We start from the raw sequence: 19,290 nt of genomic DNA on the forward strand, positions 1-19,290 counted from the left end.
ATATGGTAACTACATAGATTATACAAATATTAATATACATATGTGTAGAATAATACAGGTATACCATCATTAAAACAAGATAAATACAATATCACAAATCTGCTTTACCCTAGTATTAGGTAAAATTTGCCTCTGTATTGCTAATTCACATTAGTCGACAGGATGGTCGATAGTTGTGCGAGAATGTACAATCCCTGGGGTTGGGGAATATACCCTATCTCCAGGGATTGTGCTATCTCAGCGTTAAAATCAATAAGTAGTAAGGGATGCAGAAGCCCCCCCCCAAGCAAAAACACTGTTTTATTAGTTTCATGCTCTGTGGATTAGCCACATGTGCAGTAACGTGCTGAGATTTTTGACATGTGTGTCGACATTAGCGAGGTCGACATAGCAGCTGTTTAGTAGTTGCTAGTATATATATATATATATATATATATATATATATATATATATATATATATATATATATAAAATCCATGACATGTGGTTGAATGTCCATTCTACTGAATGGCAAACCAATAAATCCAAATGGTTGAAAACGCTTTTAGTTAAATGAAAGTTTGGCTGAAAGTGTCTTTGTATATTTTTTTGTGTGTGTCTCTGTGTGTATTTGCCTGAATGTGTATATGTGTGTGGGAGAATGCATAAGGGGGGTTCCTGTGTCCAGGAGCAGCCGTAGGTCAACTGGTGCCCTAGGCAAAAGGGCTCTATGGTTCTCCCCACCATACCACCTGGTGTCCCCATCCTGGTCTACCTACACCAAATAAATACTGGAAAAGCGCCCCTGTTAGAACGGCGCCCGCCTAGTTGGCCTGTGCCTAAGGCCGGCTATGCCTGTGTCACTGCCATGCACTGGCTACCAACAATGATTACTGAAACAAAGTGCTGATTTGCACTAGTGGCAATACTTCACTATTATGAAAAATGTAATCTAGCCAATAATAAGGTCTTTCGCCATTGTGGCTAATCTGTCTCTTATTCAGTTTTTTTGTGATTGCAAAAACTGGCCCTTTTTTCATCATCAGTTTACACTCATGGTTGTGATTCTTTTTTAATTCTAGTCTATGCTGCAAAAAATTGTCACTTCCCTTCGCATTTGGCAGTGTTGCATATAAAACGATTTTTTATTGCCTTATGTGGTTAGTTTTATATGTATGCCATCAGCTACCATTTGCAAGTCCTGGTATAAGGATTCCTCAGTAGCTCTTCACTGTAGATTGAAAGTAGTCAAAGAAAGTTACTATGACTCATTGCTTGCCTTAGACCTTCTGTCCTTCTCAACCCTCCTCTCCATGTTATTTCCCAGGTCAACACTAACATCCAGCTTTATCCCCCAGTCCTCCCCCACTCTTAGCATTTTCTGAATCACTCTCCCTTTCTACTTCTTCTAACACTCTTACTGTCCTTCATATGGCATATTCTACTGTACCAAGGTACACTTCTCACTCACATACTTTTTTGCTCAACAATCCAAATGCTTGGGTGGTCTAGTATTTACATACTGCCCCTGTCTATTAGACATAGGTGTCAAAACAGGGACAAATTTCCGATCCCCCATCCACTAGTCCATGTTATACTTGAATTGAGTTATGGACAAACGGCTTCACATTGATGGGAAGCCTGTTTCAGAGAAAGGTAGTCTGTGAGATACATCCATGTCCCTCCAACATGTCTTATGAATGTCACAGAAAAGGTTTAGGTCCAGGTAATTCTGGTACTATTTATTTTGCAAATGTACAGCAGATCCATCAAAGTATGATCATAGGATGCCTTGTATGTCAGACACAGATTATCTCTCAGCAGATTTAGATTTAAATAAATGTAAAATACATACATGCATACATAACTAAGCAAGTAAATAAATAAATCTTACCATTTCCCCTGCTCATGAAGTTTTACAGTTTTTCAAAGTGCTGCCTTCAGAGTGGCATCCCACACAGAAGTAGTGTTTTCTTTCATTTATAGCTCAACACCACTTATTTCCACTTGTGATCCAAAATACTTCAGTGCCTGCTCACCATTGCATATGGCAATTCTAAGTACTTTTAACTCACAACAACAGCATACGACTCATGTGTGAGGGATTTGTTTTAGAACAATTGTGTTCCATCACTCTAGATCATATAACTGTTCTTCAGTACTGAATATTTGCCATAATCAAGTGAATTAAATCAAATTATTCAACTGAGTTTTTGGAGGAAGACAATAAAAAAGTAGAAATTTTATTTATTGCTATACCTCACTCACCCATGTCTTACCTGTTTCATTTTTCCTGTTTGTGGCTTCACTTCATCTCTGTTTTGCTCCTTTAGCTCTGTAGAGTCTACCTTCTTAGTAGGCTCAAATGATCCATCATAAGGAGAGAAAGCAGAGTTGTGCACAGTCCCAAATGAGTGATCAATCTACAATTAAAATATAACAAAATTCCACTCTAATAAGTGTTAATGTACTTAGATAATGTATGAAATGTTAAATTAATTAACTAAAGAAAGTCATGTGAAAATGCTCACTACATACAGTAGACTGCTTGGATAATTGTTACTGGAATTCATCGTAAGAATCAAAATTACCTGTAGTAGACTTTGTTTTTTGGGCTCTGTTCGGTGCTTTCATCAACAGCAAAGCTCAACCCTTTACAAAGTGCAGCATTGTGAGGCAGATCAACAAAATAGTGTTTTAAGATGATTACAGGCTTAAGATGATCTTTTTTATGCTGCATACAGCTCAGACTAGAAAGAAACAGCCTTAGTCTGCTGCATCAAGGGTCCAAGAGAGTTCCCTCAGCTGACTCACAATGCCTTCTGTAACATGAGATGGAAGATATTTCGAGGCAATGGATTGTTCCAAATCAGGAACAAAGATTACTTTACTATCTGTAATAACATCTGAGTTTGTGAAGTTTAACTTCAAGCTCTTGGACGTCATGGGATAGCAATTGGAAAGACAATGGGTAGTGACACAGCTCTGCCAAAACATTCAGAGCAGTAGCACTCCTCATGTTCAATACAAAGTTAGCCAAGGTAGAATGTAAGACTGAAATTCTGCAAGACAGAATCATTGACCTGAAGACAGGTGAAGGCAAAGGATCTTTGGGTTCACAAGTATATACAGTAAATCAAACCAGAGTAATTGATTGGGCTACATGAAGAGCTGTTTGCCCAAGTGGAATGATCAACAGTTAGAGTAGATGTTAACTGAATGGTCTCAAACAGTCTTCATTTCAGCATTCATTAGTCCCCCAGTAATCAGCTAGGACTTCTATTGGTATAATTTGCCTCATATGCCACAAGAGAGGCAACCCTGTCAGCAATGTGTGAGCCATGGAAACTTGGAAAAAAAAACTGAGTGTCCAGGACTCGAGATTTTATCCAAACAGAGAGGTGGTATGAAAGCTTTACAGGGTCTGAAACTAGCACTAGCCCAGGCAGACAGAATGGGAAGATCAGTAACCAGAAAGGATTTAAACATTAAATGAAACTGGCCTGGTAAGACTGCAGTTAGAGCCACATTTCCTGTTCAAATGAAGAACTGTTCAAAGAGAGAGAGAGACTCCATCAGCCAGAATGAACAAGCATTGCAGACATAACATATCCTTGCATGGACTTTAACTGTGACTTTATTTTATTTTATTTTAATTTTTATTTTGTTTAAAGACAGTGGACTGTTGTCATAAAATGCTTGCAAAACTTATTTGCAAATGACAGCATTATCTGTAGTGATGAGCTTAAAGTGCCTCAGTCTGTGGTTAAAGAGGGCAAGTTCAGTGGAAAGCATTGCTGGTTGTCTGATCCTGCAGCTTTCAGGACAAAATCACTGCAGTTCCTTCTTTCTTTACCATTTTGGTTGAAACGGTTCTGTTTCAGTGGAGAGATGTACAGTGTCAACAGTATGTAGATAAGCACTTTTATGTGCATTTGGAGGTGGGCAGCAATCAGTGATATATATTTACCACATCAGAAAACTTTTTATAGCAGGTCATTCAGGCATGTATTAATGTGTATAGTGTAATTAGCTTTAAGGGCTAGCTAGTTAGTGTTGTTCCAGGGGGATCTAGTATGTGCCAGCATGGGACGAGATGCTTTGCAAAGGGTGGCCTGCACTTCTCGTTCCATGGCTTCCACGTACTGGCTAAAGCCTTTGCTGCCCCCATGGTGTCCTTTTTAGGCAGATTTCAGTTAATGGACATCTGAATGCAACTAACATATCAGATCTGCACATCAAATCCTGGCAATGCTCAATGCCAGAAGTCTCATCAACAAGCTGCCAAACCTTGATGGCCTCCTGCATTTGGAAGATATCCATATCTGTGTAATTACTGCAACTTGGTTTAAATGTTCAGAAATCACTCCCTGGTGATGTCTTCCGTAACTGTTAAAGACTATATCACCTCTAGAAGGATTTCCAGAGATACAGAAATAAAACTAGCTGACCTCTGAATCACAATAATCAAGACTGCCTATCAGTTTATATTCTGTTACAGGATACCCGTTATGTCCCCAAAAACTCATATAAGGTTCCTAAATGTGCTTGATGGATTCCCTATAATCAGAGATTCTGTTGTTTTGTTCAACTTCAACTACCCTTCAATAAACTGGAATACTTATACTCCAGTATATGCCCAAAGCTTCTTATATTTAATAAAGAAAAACTCTCTGGACCAGATAATGAACACATCCACTAGATTAACCTGATCCTTAAGAATATATCTTCTTCATGTACTATCCCTACTATACCTTCTCCCAGTTAAGTCAGATCATAAACTAGTACCTTCACTTTACAAATCTCTAAACCCACTGAAACCAATATCTCAGAGTTCAAGGATTTCAAATATATTAATCTCATTATCTACAATGTTGTTGTGTCTTTAGGCTTTTCCCGGTTAGGGGTCGCCACAGCCGAACTCCAGTCTACTAATGATTGGCAGTAGATTTTTACGTACTGAGTTGCCAGCTCTGATGCACAACCCTCAACGAAGGTACGCCCATTCACGTATGTCTCCACACAGAAGACGCTCTAGCTGAGAATCGAACAGGACAGCTTACTGTGAGGCGACAACACTACCGCAGCACCACCACTATCTACAATGAAGTTTTAAAATTCACTTATCGCAGCATCACCCCAAATGTTACCACAGCTGGCAGCTTCACAATGCCTGCATAGATAAATGAATACAACTGTCATTGTCAACTAGATTTAAATGTAACAGGAAACTTAAAAACAAACCACCCTGGTCTTCTACCAACATAAATAAACTCTACAATAAAGTTAAAAAAGTCCTTAAATTAAACTGCAAATAAAAAGGCCCTCATATCAATAAAGCATTAGAAAATTGAGGGTCTATATTACAACGTCAGTAAAACAAGTTTGAACATTGTAATATCGAACCCAAAAGTCTGAAAATGGAAAACAGTGAAGCCACGGTACATCGACTTTTTTTCCCAGGGAAAAAAATCGGTGGGCCGTTTTCGGGGCTTTGCTATTTCCTCCACTGTGGTGAGATCCCGGAGTTGGTATATTTAAGTAGGGGGGTTGTAGGGGGCAGTTTAGGTTTAAGGTTAAGGTTTTTTTTTTTGTCACTGAACAGCGATTTTTTTTCTCTGGGAAAAAATTGCTGTTCTGTGCTTTCAAGTTTTGTTGGGTTTCAAACATAACGGTTCGATATTGCAACAATCGAACTTTTGTAAATTCAACGTTGTGATATAGACCCAGAAACTGACTACAAACATGAAAAAAACTATTAGGTCTACTAAAGTAACCCATGAACTTAGATTAGCATATGAAGTTAAGGAAAATTACAAATCCTTCTTTAGCTACATTAAGAAACTAAGAAATAACACCCAACAGTGCTCTGAGCTTTTTCATAATGGCAGCACCTATTGTGATCCAATAGACATTGCCTATATACTAGCAAACAAATTCAGGGTAAATTGTACTCCAAACGTAACTATCCAAAAAGCCTACTTATCCCTGATTCTGTCAGGACCTTCCATCATCACTAAAAAACATGTACTGAAGGTGCTCTCTAAGACTTAAAATACTTCCTTCATAGGACCTGGTAATATAACTGGTTATTTAATAAACATAACTAAACAAGCCTTGGCATTGCCAGTGTTTAAGCTACTTAACCTGAGTTTAGCAACTGTCTTTGTCCCTGATATTTGATGTACAGCAGTAATCATGTCACTCCACAAGGCTGGCCCCACCCCTAACTCTGGTAATTATAGGCCCATCAGACAAATCTTATTTGCCGTATGATATTAAAAATTTTACCATGCAGTTTGGCTTTGTCAAGGGTAGATCCTGTCTAATGAATCTGATTAACTTCTTCAAAAGAGTAACACAAGTTGATGACAACAGTCATGATGCCAGCACAAAATACCTTGACCTATCCAAGGCATTTGTCACCATCCCCATGGTAGCATAGTTAGTAAGCTTAATGCATTAGAACTAGATCCCTATGTAGTAATATGGATAGCAAACTGGCTAAATGACAGAACCCACACAGTGCGAATAGCTGCAGACGGTACAAAGGTGATCACTAGTGTCCTGCAGGGATCAGTGCTGGGACCACTTATGTTGGCATTTATTTTTCTTATCACCAGGCCATGAATCAAGACCTCTGGCTAACCAGGTTTGCAGACACTTGTAAACTGAAAGTCGATGTCAAGTCCCCCTCTGACGCCAAAGCCCTTCAACAAGAAATTACCAATATAAATACCTGGTGTACTAAAAAGCGGTTCAAAATAAATAGTAAAAGGTGCAGCATTTTAACTGTTGGTAAATAATCCTCTGTCACCAGCACACAACATAAACAACACCCCACTCCAAAATGAGAATGTTGTTAAAGACATTGGAACTTGAGATGATAATTCCCTCTCCTTTGATAATCATGTAATGACAGTGATCAGAAAGTCTGTCTATTTAGCACAGCTAATTGGCAAAGGAATATCATCCAGATCTAAAGGGGCCATTGTCCCATTACATTCAGCATTGATTAAGCCAGTTATCGAATACAATATTCCCTTTGGGATGTACTGCACTAGACACGTCATACAACTAGTAAGGACCTGGAGGTTCCTGACTAAGATCACTGGCTTTAAAACCCTAAGCTACCAGAAAAGACAAGAAGCCCCTTAGACTTCTGAGGGGGTGATCTATGCCTTGATTTCTGGGCCATTATGGCTCCATTTATCCTGGTCTCTTGTATCTCCACAAAACAGACCTGCCAATACAATAACCTGAGATCTAAATTTTCATCATGAAATAAAACATGGTGGAAAGGCAGGTCTTTTAGACAGTACCTGCACCACCTCTGGAAAAGACTCCTGCTTCAAATCAAGTAGTGTGACAAAATAGCACAGTTCACAATAAACTGAGATGATAAATATTTGTGAGGATACATAAATCCCAAATGGGAATAATGCCTGCCTCACCCCCAACCTCATCCCTGGAAAAAAAGGATAGTCACTTTCTGCGCATACCTCTTGTGTTAGATTGTGATTATGGCACAAATGACCACATTCATATTTCAACTGGTTGGTGTCAAACAGATGTATCCAGCATGAATCTTCACCCCATATCCCCAAAGAGAGCCACCTTCTGTGCACCACTCTGATATCAGATTGGAACAAAACTGAAAGAATAAACAGAAGACAGTAAAATATATTAAGCTATTGCTGTCATACATGTATAATAACATGTATATACATCTGATGACATGAAAAAAAATCTCAGTAAAACAGTCCAACTTATTGCAGCTAAACAGTACTGCACCTAGTCAACTATAATGTCCTTCTTCATTGGTTTACAGGTGTATACTAGGCTACCAATCACCAGGGTCTTTATAGGCCTAACTGTTCAGCCCAATCCAGTTGTGGTCCTTTGTAACATGGGTGTCTATTTGGAGGGGTATTTTAGTTAGGAAGTTGCTAAAGGCTTTGTGCAGGGGAGTGACAGTTATGGTAGACTACTGTCTGCTTCTGTCAGTCAGAGACATGGGGGCCAGGCTGGGGGTGAATTTCCAATTTCCCATCCTCTGGTCAAGGTTTCACTTTACTAGGGCTATGGACAGACTCTGCTTCACATGGATGAGGAGCCCATTCCTGAATGTGGGGCTCCTCTGAGATATATCTGTCTCACCAATATGTCATATTTATGTCACAAGCAAAATTTTAAATCCTTGGATCTAGTGGTTCTAGTACTGCTCATTTTGTGGATGTGCAAAAGGTCCATCACAGCCGGAGCAAAGGATGCCCTGTATGCCAGGCATAGATCACCTGTCAGTAGCTTGTAAGAGAATGAGTAAGAGAGTATAGAGATAAGGCTTTAATAAGGTGATCTGCATAGGACAATGTGTTTATACCCTGGGATTTATTGGTGAGGAACATTTGTGGACAATCCAACTGTCACATATGCATGGCCAGGTGCATGCCAAAGGGGGCATTATGCTCAATGATCAGTCCGGTAGGGGTAGAATAAAGTGAATCTATGACATCCTTGGACCTGGATGGCATCTCCTTACTTATAAGTTGGGCGACACTGAATTATTTTCTTACTACCTTGTCCATATTTTGGTCAGAAGAGAGATTACTGTCTACAGTGCTTTCCCATATTGGCGAATACTATGTCCAGTATGTTTGAGCCTCTGGTTAGAGTGTGCACTATCTGACCAAGGGTATTTGTATTATGAAAGTTGAGGGATCATGCTGCAAGTTTTAGCCAGTGTACATTTCCCTGTCTTTAAACAGGGTAGTTAAAGTCTCTCAAGAGTAGGTTATTTGGTTGGATGATGAGTGTCTCCAGTAGGTTTAGGTACTGGTTATGGGATTCTTGGAGTACAGAAGGTGACCTAATGCTTGCTACAATATGATATGGGCATTGTTTATGGAGATTTACACATGGATTAGCTCCAGGGCATCATCCTGTTTAACTAACCTAGTTGTATACTTGTTGTTAATGTAGATTAAGACACCTCCACCGTATGTCCCTGTCTGTGTGGCTGATGGTCTAAATGAGTGAAAGGCACAAAATCTTTGCACTGCTGGAGTACTTTCTGCAACTTTGACCCATGTTTCAGTAATGGCACAGATGTCTATATTCTCCAGAGTGAAGAAATCTTGTAGGGTATGGAGTTTCTTGTTTAGGTTCTTAGCACTGAGCAGGTCTGAAAAAGTTTACTATTCTAGTAAATGAAAAGCGCTTAATAATATACTGCATCAGCCTTTGTTCTTTGATCTGCTATTTTTATGTTTTAACTGGTTTGTGTTGTCGTTCATACATTGTCTCAGGATGCCCATATCTACCAAGTTGGCTATGGAGACATTTAGAAATTGCATATCCATGTTGTCCAGACTTGTGATCAGAGTTGTTCTGTGCACAACATCTAGACCATCATAGATTCTGGGAGCCTGGCAGCTTCCACAAACTGGGCTCCATAAATGGAGTTTGACACAGACTTAGTAGTGGCCTCTATCCTGAATTTCATCTAGTCTAAAATAGTCCCTGCTCAGAGATCTTCAGACGGTCACTGTAGCTTGTGTGTGTGTGTGTGTGTGTGTGTGTGTGTGTGTGTGTGTGTGTGTGTGTGTGTGTGTGTGTGAGTGTGTGTGTATGTGTGTGTGTGTGTGCATAGGGATGGGGACAGTGTGACCATCACTCCTTTAATTGTCTTACAATCAAACCTCTGAGGTGTGCATAGAATGTTCTACAGCTTGTGTAGGGGCTGTGAGCAGTATGCTCATTATATCTTTAGCTATAATCACTAAATTCAGTCCTATAACTAAACCTACTGATACTATAAAATAATCCATTTCAGTTCTATACACATCCCTTTGGTAAGTCCAAGAATTTTTGTCCAAACGTTTTAACTTACCACAGCTTATATCTAACATTTTTCTTATATCATTTCCTTCCTTTTAAAGTTTCCTGCTATTATAATATTCATATTTATTACTACATAGTCTAAAATCTGATGAAATATGCTTTCCTTTTCTTTACAATTAGTATAGGCATATAATGTTATAATTCTATATACGTGTTCTTTCCATTTTAAATCTACAATGGTTAATCTTACTATTTTTCCTAAAGTTACATCAAATATCTTTACTGTATTTCAAGAGAATCCAGTAAACTCTCGGTTAACTGGCACCCATGGGGATGGTAGATGCTGGATAACTGTAGTTTCTGGTTGCTTGACAGTAAATTTAAAAATAAGCATTACTAATACTGTAGCCTATACTGTTTGTTTTGTTTGACTTGTTCTTAGGCTATTCTTAGGTTGGGAAGAGTGGGAATATATCCCTATCTTCCTTTTTAAAACTCTAAAACTCTAAAAAAACATAAGGTATGTTTCTGTGGGGGGTGGGTATGGGGGGACAAAAAGTGCAACACATGAAAATTGTACTGTATTTCTTAGATTTTTTTTCTGGTTACTTGAGAGTTCTGGTTGTTTGAGTTCTGATTAACTGAGAGTTTACTGCATGTCTATTCCAGAACATCTCTCATGCCCCAAATTCCAGATTATCTTTCCTTACCATCATTTCTCTGTTTGTCATCTTTCTTCATTTGTTAACTATCTTGTGTTTTCTAATATAATTACGTCGACATAATATGTATTACACCACTCCAAAATCACTATTCTTTTCACTATACACTTAATAATACTAACATTTACAGAAAGCACTCTAAATTTTTCATTTTCCCCTTTCCTTTGATTTATGGTTTAATAAGTTCATAGCTAATTACTAGGTAAGCTTTCTTAATAGGCTATTGTAAGCATAGTGAATTTCCCTACCAAAGGTGACAATCAAACATAGTACCTTGTGTCTGTGAATCAAACACCTTAACTATTATACCAGCCCTCGATCTTTAATTATATATATTGGTTTTAATCCATTTCCTTTCTTTTTTCATTTGTACTTATCTCTTTACATTTTCATTTTGATCTTTTACCCTCTTACCAACAAAATTATTTTTCCCTTTTATTACTTCCCAGTTTATGCCTTCTTCATCACTTACTTCAGAACCTTCTTCTATGTCCTCTTCTTTATTCCACGTTTATTTTTTCTTCTATTTCTACTACTCCAAAAATGTTGTTCTATTTGTTCATTTTTATCTCTTTCTCTTTCTTTTTCCTTACATTTATTTTCATTTTTGCAATCCATCCATAAATGTCCAATTTTGTTACACTTATAACATTTCAAGTCACATTTTTGTTTTTGGATCACGTCCCATTTCCATACAAATATAACATTTTCTTTTTCACAGTTACTTATCAAATGTTCTTCTTTTCCACAACCCAAAATATGTTTTGGGTTGTCCTCAGTATGTTTTGACACCCCTATTCCCTTCTATGTTTGTCATGCTTGGTATATGTATATTTTTTTCTCTTTCTATTTTTAACAAACTATTTCAGTCCCAGCCACCATTCAATAAACCCTTTTTGTCATAAATGTTTGCAATGTCTAGTACTTCTTTATATAAGGTTTTGAAATGCGTTTTCAATGTCTCTCTTTCTACCTCTGTTCAAAATTCTAAATTAATTTTCTTTTTTGTTTTCCTGTTAAATGATTTTATCACATAAAGATTCCATGGGTTGCAGACTTTCTTTTTTTCATATTCTCCAAAACAATTTACCATTGAAAAAACAGTCTCAAATAAAATGTCACAAAATGTCTCTTTGCTGATAAGAATAAATGCTCTTACTTCATGTGCTTTTACACCCAAAGAAGCTATTAAATTTTCCCGCACTTCATACCTGTCCATTTCTTTCTGTTCTTTACTTTGAATCCTTAACATGTACTTCCAGTTTTCATTTTCTTCTATCATCTTTTCTGTTGCTCCACTTTTGCCTTCATTTTTTTTTCATCCCACCACTATTCTTCAGGATTGTCTGTGCATCATCCTTTTGTATTTTCTCCATAAAGACCCCCCCCCCCAGGAAACATCTCCTTAATTTGCTGGCTCACTCTGCACCACCATTTCTTTAAGTATATCATCCCACAACCCTCCTGACTGGAGGGTTGTAATTATACAACCATCATTTGCTGACTCATCTCTATCAAACAGATGTATTTGAAACATTTACTCAGAATCCTGCACACATTCACCTGTCTTGATATTTGTTTTCTTCTCCATTTCTTTCACCACTTCATCATCTCCTTCTCTCTCCATCTGCCTCCCTGTTTTTCTATGCTACCTCTGCATCTGGAATGGAAACATGATGTGTTCCTCCAAAACAGGTCCCACTCACAACAACAAGTAGGGGAAGTTCCCAAATGCCCTGGCCAAATTTCCCCTAGCAGTATAAATACCACCTGAGGTTTCCCCTGAAATGAGGCTACTAGCCTTGTAGGACTACCCTGATCAACAAAGAATAAACAAATAAAACATGAAAAAGTAATAAATAAATAAAAATCTAGTGAAAGAGATTTGGGACTAGCAAGAAAATTGCACAATTGTGTGACAGAAGACCTGCAACAGTCAAGTATATTTGTTGAAGAAGGTAGGAGAGTGGCACTGAATCAAGAAAGATGGTAGCAGCTGATATTAACACCCTGACCCCATGCAGAAAATGAGAAAAAGGGGGTTGATAATAATGAGGAGTAACAGGAGATATCTTGGATGCCTGGGATCAGAACCGTAGATATTCCAACTTTGGATACATGGACATTATATGTCTTCTCTAACTTATACAGTTAAGAATGAAATGACTCTCATAGTGATACACAACCCCCTTAGTGATCCACCATCAACTGTTAGAAAATCATCTAGCAAAGCGGTGGTTGAAACAAGGACAGTCTCCAGACCAACAACTATAAAATTACAAGATCTAAAAGATGTAAGCAGACCCCCTAAGAAACAACATTTTCTGCAGATATACACTGAAATAGCTGAAATGATTCAGCATTATACACCAATTTAATCACCATAAATGACAACAAATCCATCTATCCCACGTTTGCTTCCTCTCTAGAACTCCTTGTTGAAGCAGTGTAGTGGAAGACAGAATGAGCGCTAGAGTTGGCTTCTAATTGCAGTGTGAGCAAACAAATGTTAACTCCAGTAGCTGCAGCATGAGTGGTCTCAGTTAAAATAACAAACCTCCGCCCCTTGGTCACTGATGCCTGTCCTGTATAGTGCTTGACTTTGACTCCATCATTCTAAATTGAGTAACTGCATGATTAGAAGATTTCCCATGTTTCCTTTTTTGTCTTTTTAGGATTATTTCTGTCTAATGACTAACAGCAGGAGAAACAGTATTTACTAACTTCCTATACTCAAGATAGGCTTGTAAAGTCTTAGCACCCATAGCTAAAGCAAGCAATTAAAATTAGCACAAGGTTAATTTTCAATGCCATCCTATCTTTAACAAAAGGCAATGACCATGACAGACTTTTAAAAGAAATGGATGTCTAGTGTGATGTCTAAGAATAAATATGCTACTGTTTTCTGAACCAGATTGTAACATATATAAACTCCACTTAAGCCCTCTAAAACACACATCAGGTAAACTAAAATGTGTAAGAACTTGTGACTTTTTCCATGCAGCATGTATCTGTAATGTGTGTTTTTCAGTGGCATGAAAATAGGTAAGAATCGATGACCATTTTTCAATGAAATGTCTAAAAATTTGACAATATATGTAACTGCATTCTGCTGGGAAATACAGTAATTATACATAGGATAGGAACTGTATGTTAGACATTGCCCCAGGAACTGTAATTGTTCTGCCCTTTGATTACAAGATCTGCACCAGTCTCTGGATGAGAAGCTAAAGGCCATAAAAATTCTATTAAGAGGATACCCAGCCTACAGCAAAGAAGTAAATTCATTGTTTGTTTAATGTGAATCTTTGATTCACTGCATTAATGGTTTCTGTATGAAAAACAATAAGTCATAAAAAAGAAGACTAGAAAGAAGAAGAAAAACTACCCAGTAACTTGTAACGTGTGAGTTACTTCTGCACTTACCTCCGTCTGTAATATTTTCTGAAAATGCAGATAGATTAGATTAGGAGTTAGTAATTCTTGTAGTCAACAATAAATAGGAAAAAGTCTAGCCATAGGCAGATGTTATTATTTTTTTAATCTATTTGTTCAAAATTTTTATTTTCAGTTTCCCTGTACAATTTCATATTTCTCTGTATGCTTAACTGTTAATTGTACTATTTAACTCAATCTTTCTAAGTATTTTTTTTATTCAGTTTCAGAAACTTTTGGCTTATTTATTAATTGATAAAAAGTTATTTACTGCTAAATGATGGTAAGCTGATAGCATATCTCTAAATAACAGACTACTCTGCTACACATTATAATTTATATTTGTAATTATCTGACTTATAAACTGGAGTGAAACCCAAATTAGAAGGTCCCAAGTTTTGTAATCTAAGGGATGTTAGTTTATTAACTTGGACAAGAGGAGAAGGGTGTAAGGGTGGAAAGTACTACCAGCCTTCCATGTAAATTAATGCATTTCAGTACAAAAGCAAAGTGTTTATCCAAATACAGCTACTGTGGGCAAGTATTCACTGGAAGGTCCTGAAACCCAGACAGAGAGAGAGAATGAGAGAGAAAGATAGAGAGAATGTGAGAAAGTGGTGTGGGAAGCTAGACCATAGACTAAATTCAATGTAGTGTTCAGTATAAAGCCTATTCTTGGTTTGTGCAAAACAGGCCCATGCTCAGGGCAACATGGTATGCTGTTATAGGCAAACTTTAGTTAGTGAGTTTCTTAGTGATTCATATTTGTATTCCTTTCATATATTTTAATCTGTTTAGTACCGGTGTCATTACTTGTGAGACCATACACTGGTGGCCATCAGATTTAACATTTTTAAATTTAGTATAATTTCTCTACGGACATTGGAGTGGGTCCAAGCAATGTCGCCCCTGTGCACCATCTCTTTTTACCTCTCAAAACAGCACAAGGTAATATTCTCGATGGGATATCACTAGAAACAGCACAAATGCGTAAATACAATTTAATAAATGTATTTATTTATTAAAAGGGTTTAAATTCCTATTAAACTACACATTGTTTTAAATAAAAATCCATAGAACAGATAACAACAAACATCATACAGCATACGAGGGAAGAGTGAAAGCAAGGTTGTTAATAAAAGCCATCACAGTTTAGTATTGTGCATCACAAGGGGGTTAGTTAAACCAAACCAAACAGATAATATTACAGGGAACTTTTAAATGAGACCTCCAAGACCCACACCTGAATAAAACAAGATACCTGATTGTAGAGGAGCACAGTAAAGTAAACAAAAGATAGACATGCTGAACACTGAAGCCGGGCCCTTGCAACATTTATCAGCCACTCTGCAGATGACTGGAGGACATGATAAGGGAAAACAGAACCAGAACCTTCTTTCATATAGACAGGACCCAGACCATACATGACTCAGTGGGATCATTACTATATCCCGAATGTTCAAAGTACTGACGCCCAAAATCGCGAGACGGAAGTACCGAAAGTGCAAATTACCTAAAGTAGTAAATCCCGAAAGCTGACTATCTCGAAATAAACAACCTATCAGTGTGTTCTAAAGTAGCATATAAAAGGTATAGTATACCTTGCATATGGGGTAAGGCAATGAATGAGGATACAATGTTTGACAACAGCTATAGTGCACCTGGAGATATTGGCAAACTCTACACTTGAGTTCAGTCTCAGCAAATGAAGGATTTATTGGTTATTGAAGGATATGTATATCACCTAGAAAAGAAAACGTATCCCTGGCGTTACTGGTGCTGTAAGCTGAAACGTACCGAAAGGTGTAAAGGTAGAATGATAACGTTGTCTTTATCAGAGGGTGGAGAGTTGTTAAAGAGTACACCTCACAATCACTGTGGAGATCCATTTGAAGTAGAGAAATATAAACTCTGCGGTACACTAAAGCAGAAAGCAAGTATATCTAGAGATGCACCTTGCATGTTACTGGAAGATGCTATGGCATCAACATCTTTAAAATGTGTGGCAAGTGTACCGAACAAAAAAGCGCTTTTACAACAAATTAGACGAGTAAGAAATAAAGTTGGGAACGATCTGTACATGCCTAGTTTGACATTAGAAGATTTAGATCTCACCATGTTTCCCTTTCAGAGCAGTAGTTTTGTTGAGAAGCGCTTGGTAGATGAAACGTCTCGCAACACTGTTGTAGTGTTTAGCACTGTTACTAATTTACATGATTTAAGTGTAGCAAGTATATGGTTAATGGATGGAACGTATTTTTCTAAAGGTGCACTTTGCAGACAATTGTACAGTATTCATGGCATAGTCAAATATGCTGGCTTCAGTAAGTCTGTGCCGTTGCACTATTGTTTAATGTCGAAAAAGTCATTAAGGGCATACAATATGATGTGGCACTGCATACTACACTTATTCTCTGTACATAACTTCCAATTAACTGTACATTACATCCTATGTGATTTTGAAGTGGCTGCTTTAAAAAGCATTACATTGAACTTTTCAGATATTACATCAAAGGGTTGCTTGTTTCACTTCAGACGTAACGTTTGGAGAAAAGTGCAGCAACTTGGGCTGGGCTCACTTTACAATTCAAACCATTCATTTCAATTGGCGGTGAAGTGTTTAGTTGGGCTAGCATTCCTTCCTGAAATAGAGGTCATACCAACATTTAATGCCTTAAAAGAGATATTTCCAGAAGAGGGAAAGGAAATTGTACGTTACTTTTCTGATTAGTACGTGTTTGGCAAAATTAGAAAATTTGCTACTCGATCAAGTACTGTAACATGTTTTCCACCTCTGTTTCCTATCAAATTTTGGAATGTGTACGAGCTAAATAGGCTATTCCTTCCACGTACACAGAACTCGGTGGAAGCTTGGCATCGCCGATTGAAATGTTTAATTGGAAGTAAAACAAGTGATTTGTCGGTACTAATGAGTTCTTTGGCAAAGGAGCAAAACCGAGTTGATGGATAACGTGAACGTTTGTTAGCAGGTTGTCCTTGCTCTCCTAAACGAAAGAAATTGGTTCAGCGGCATAGCCAATTTCAGCGTGTTCTGGATAATGAAAATAGCTACTCATCTATAGAATTCGTAAGAGCCACAGCTCGTTTATTAAAGATGTGAGACATGTACTTTGTCGTACCTTCATACACTAGCTGGTGTACTGGTTGATATGGGCTGACTAATATTTTTCGTGTTTATTGAATACTTGGTGTGTTGCCACGTTGTGCAAGGGATTGTGGAAGGGATTTCTTGACATTTATACGTGTGAAGAGGTGTTATATAGTGTTGCGTGTGCTATTTTATGGTTAAGGGTTTTTTTTTTCAGTTTAAATGGTTCACAGGGTGTCTTACACTATGGCTGATGTCAGAGTTGTTTCATTCGGTATTTTGGTCTTTCGTGAGTTTGTAGTTCGGTATTCGGTAATTTCGGTAATCTGCACTTTCGGTACTTCCGTCTCGCGATTTTGCGCGTTGGTACTTTGAACATTCGTGATATAGTAATGATCCCAACTCAGTATGTCAGTAATTGGATTTTTAAAACTATATGGCAGTGACTGACAGCCTATGCAGTTCCTCATTAGAAGATTAATACAATAAGAATGTGAACTACCTATCAGGAGCTTTTCTGGAAACTTCTGTACCATTTGCATTTATAGCAAATCATCATCTGATATCACAAGATAACGAATATTACAGCATTCTATTTGAGGAGACCCTAGGGTGTGAATCACTGTAGCTAAGTCTGAAGATGTAATTAAATACTTGATCCTGCTGACAGCTGACACATCTTTTTAATGTGAATATGTCATTGAGAGTACGCTAAGATCACAGATTCAAGCAAAACAATTCCTGACTACTTCTCATACATAATAAGAAGGGAAAAGAAGGGAAGATACAATGGATGAATAGTTGTGCACACCAGTAATCCCAATTTTTATATAGCTGAGTTTCAATGGATTCTCTGACAACAACTCAAGAAAGGAATCCCGTTTTCTAAAGTTGAGAAAAACAAGTAAAGACTCCTGAGTAATGAAAAAAACATACCTCTCAAGTGTTCCTCATTACGAGAAACCTACCTCATTTGGGGTCTTAAAAAGTTCATGTTCCTCGAAGTTCCCTCAAAGTTCCACATTGAAAGACTCTGTCACACATTTAGTGTTAGGAATTCTTTGAAGTGAAATCCATGGCAAATAGAAATGAATCATATTAATTCATTAAAAGATCTTCTCTATAAGTAAAACCATCATACTTTAACCATCCTATGACCTTCCTAGTTGAAGTTGTTAGTAAGCCATTAGTATACATTCCACATTTTGCCCATTTGTTCCACATTATGAGGGCTAGTGTTCCTCATTTTGGACATGGAAGGTTGAGAGCTACTGGATATCATCTGCGTAAGATTGGCAGGAAATACCTCTACTTCTAAGGAACTCCACAAAGGACAGAATATAGGCAGTGTACAGTAACAGCACCAAGATGGAACACCATGGTACCCAACCATCTACTGGTAGTGGTTAAAGGAATGCAATGTATAACTGAATAGTACATGACAATCATTTATTTCCATGCTGCTCTATGTTGCAATCTTGATTCCACCCTCTGGGATAGTCCAAGAGATAAGAGAAAAATTAGTCAAGCACAGTATCAGAAATATCTCAGTAAACCCATGCCATTCAATTATGATGTCATGATCTACCATATTAAATGCGGCTATGAGATCAAGAAAGAACAAGACTGTAACTATTCATCTCTGGTGATAAGAAAGTGCATAATGAGTCACATAATGACCCTCAGGATTGTGTCTAGATTTAAAACCACACTGATACAGATCAAAAAAGGTCATAACATGCCAGATAGGAATATAGCTACATGTACACTACTTTCTCAATAACCATAACGAAAAAGGAAGGTTAGTGGCTACTTGATAATTCCCCAGAATGCTCATATTCAAAGATGGTTTCATTAGGATGGGGGAGATAAGATCCTCATTTAAATTTAATGAAATAGTTATACTTAGCACAAAAGGCAAGGGCTAGGAAACAGGCCATGAGCTAGCAAAGTAAACCTGAACATACTTTCACTTCAAGCTGTAAACAAGCATTTATCAATGTAAATGTTTTTTTTTTTTCCAGAGAGATTATTGTAATGTATTAGGCTGCAATGGAGGGATAGGATGGTAGAGGTGGGAGTAAGAGCTGTCCTAAGAAAAATGTAAAGTATCACGGTATTGAATGGTTGTCATATGCTATTCTGTTATACCTAATTGGGAGAATACAACACAAGTATAACTGTATGCTAATGTGCTAGTGA

The 19,290-nt window shown here is 37.6% G+C and overlaps 1 protein-coding gene across 1 annotated transcript in view; it reads right to left on the reverse strand.

Annotated features, from left to right (window-relative positions):
* The window catches only part of LOC122813417 (protein transport protein Sec16B-like), a 1,253,021-nt gene that overhangs the window by 135,237 nt on the left and 1,098,494 nt on the right, over positions 1 to 19,290 (reverse strand). The window contains exon 20 of the mRNA XM_044085733.1: positions 2,259 to 2,402. Coding sequence (XP_043941668.1) covers positions 2,259 to 2,402 — 144 coding nt within the window. The remainder of the gene's footprint in view (positions 1 to 2,258; positions 2,403 to 19,290) is intronic.

This window comes from Protopterus annectens, chromosome 10.part0 (genome assembly GCF_019279795.1).
Source record: "Protopterus annectens isolate FY-2018-M chromosome 10.part0, PAN1.0, whole genome shotgun sequence".
In the NCBI taxonomy this organism is placed as follows: Eukaryota; Metazoa; Chordata; order Ceratodontiformes; family Protopteridae; genus Protopterus; species Protopterus annectens.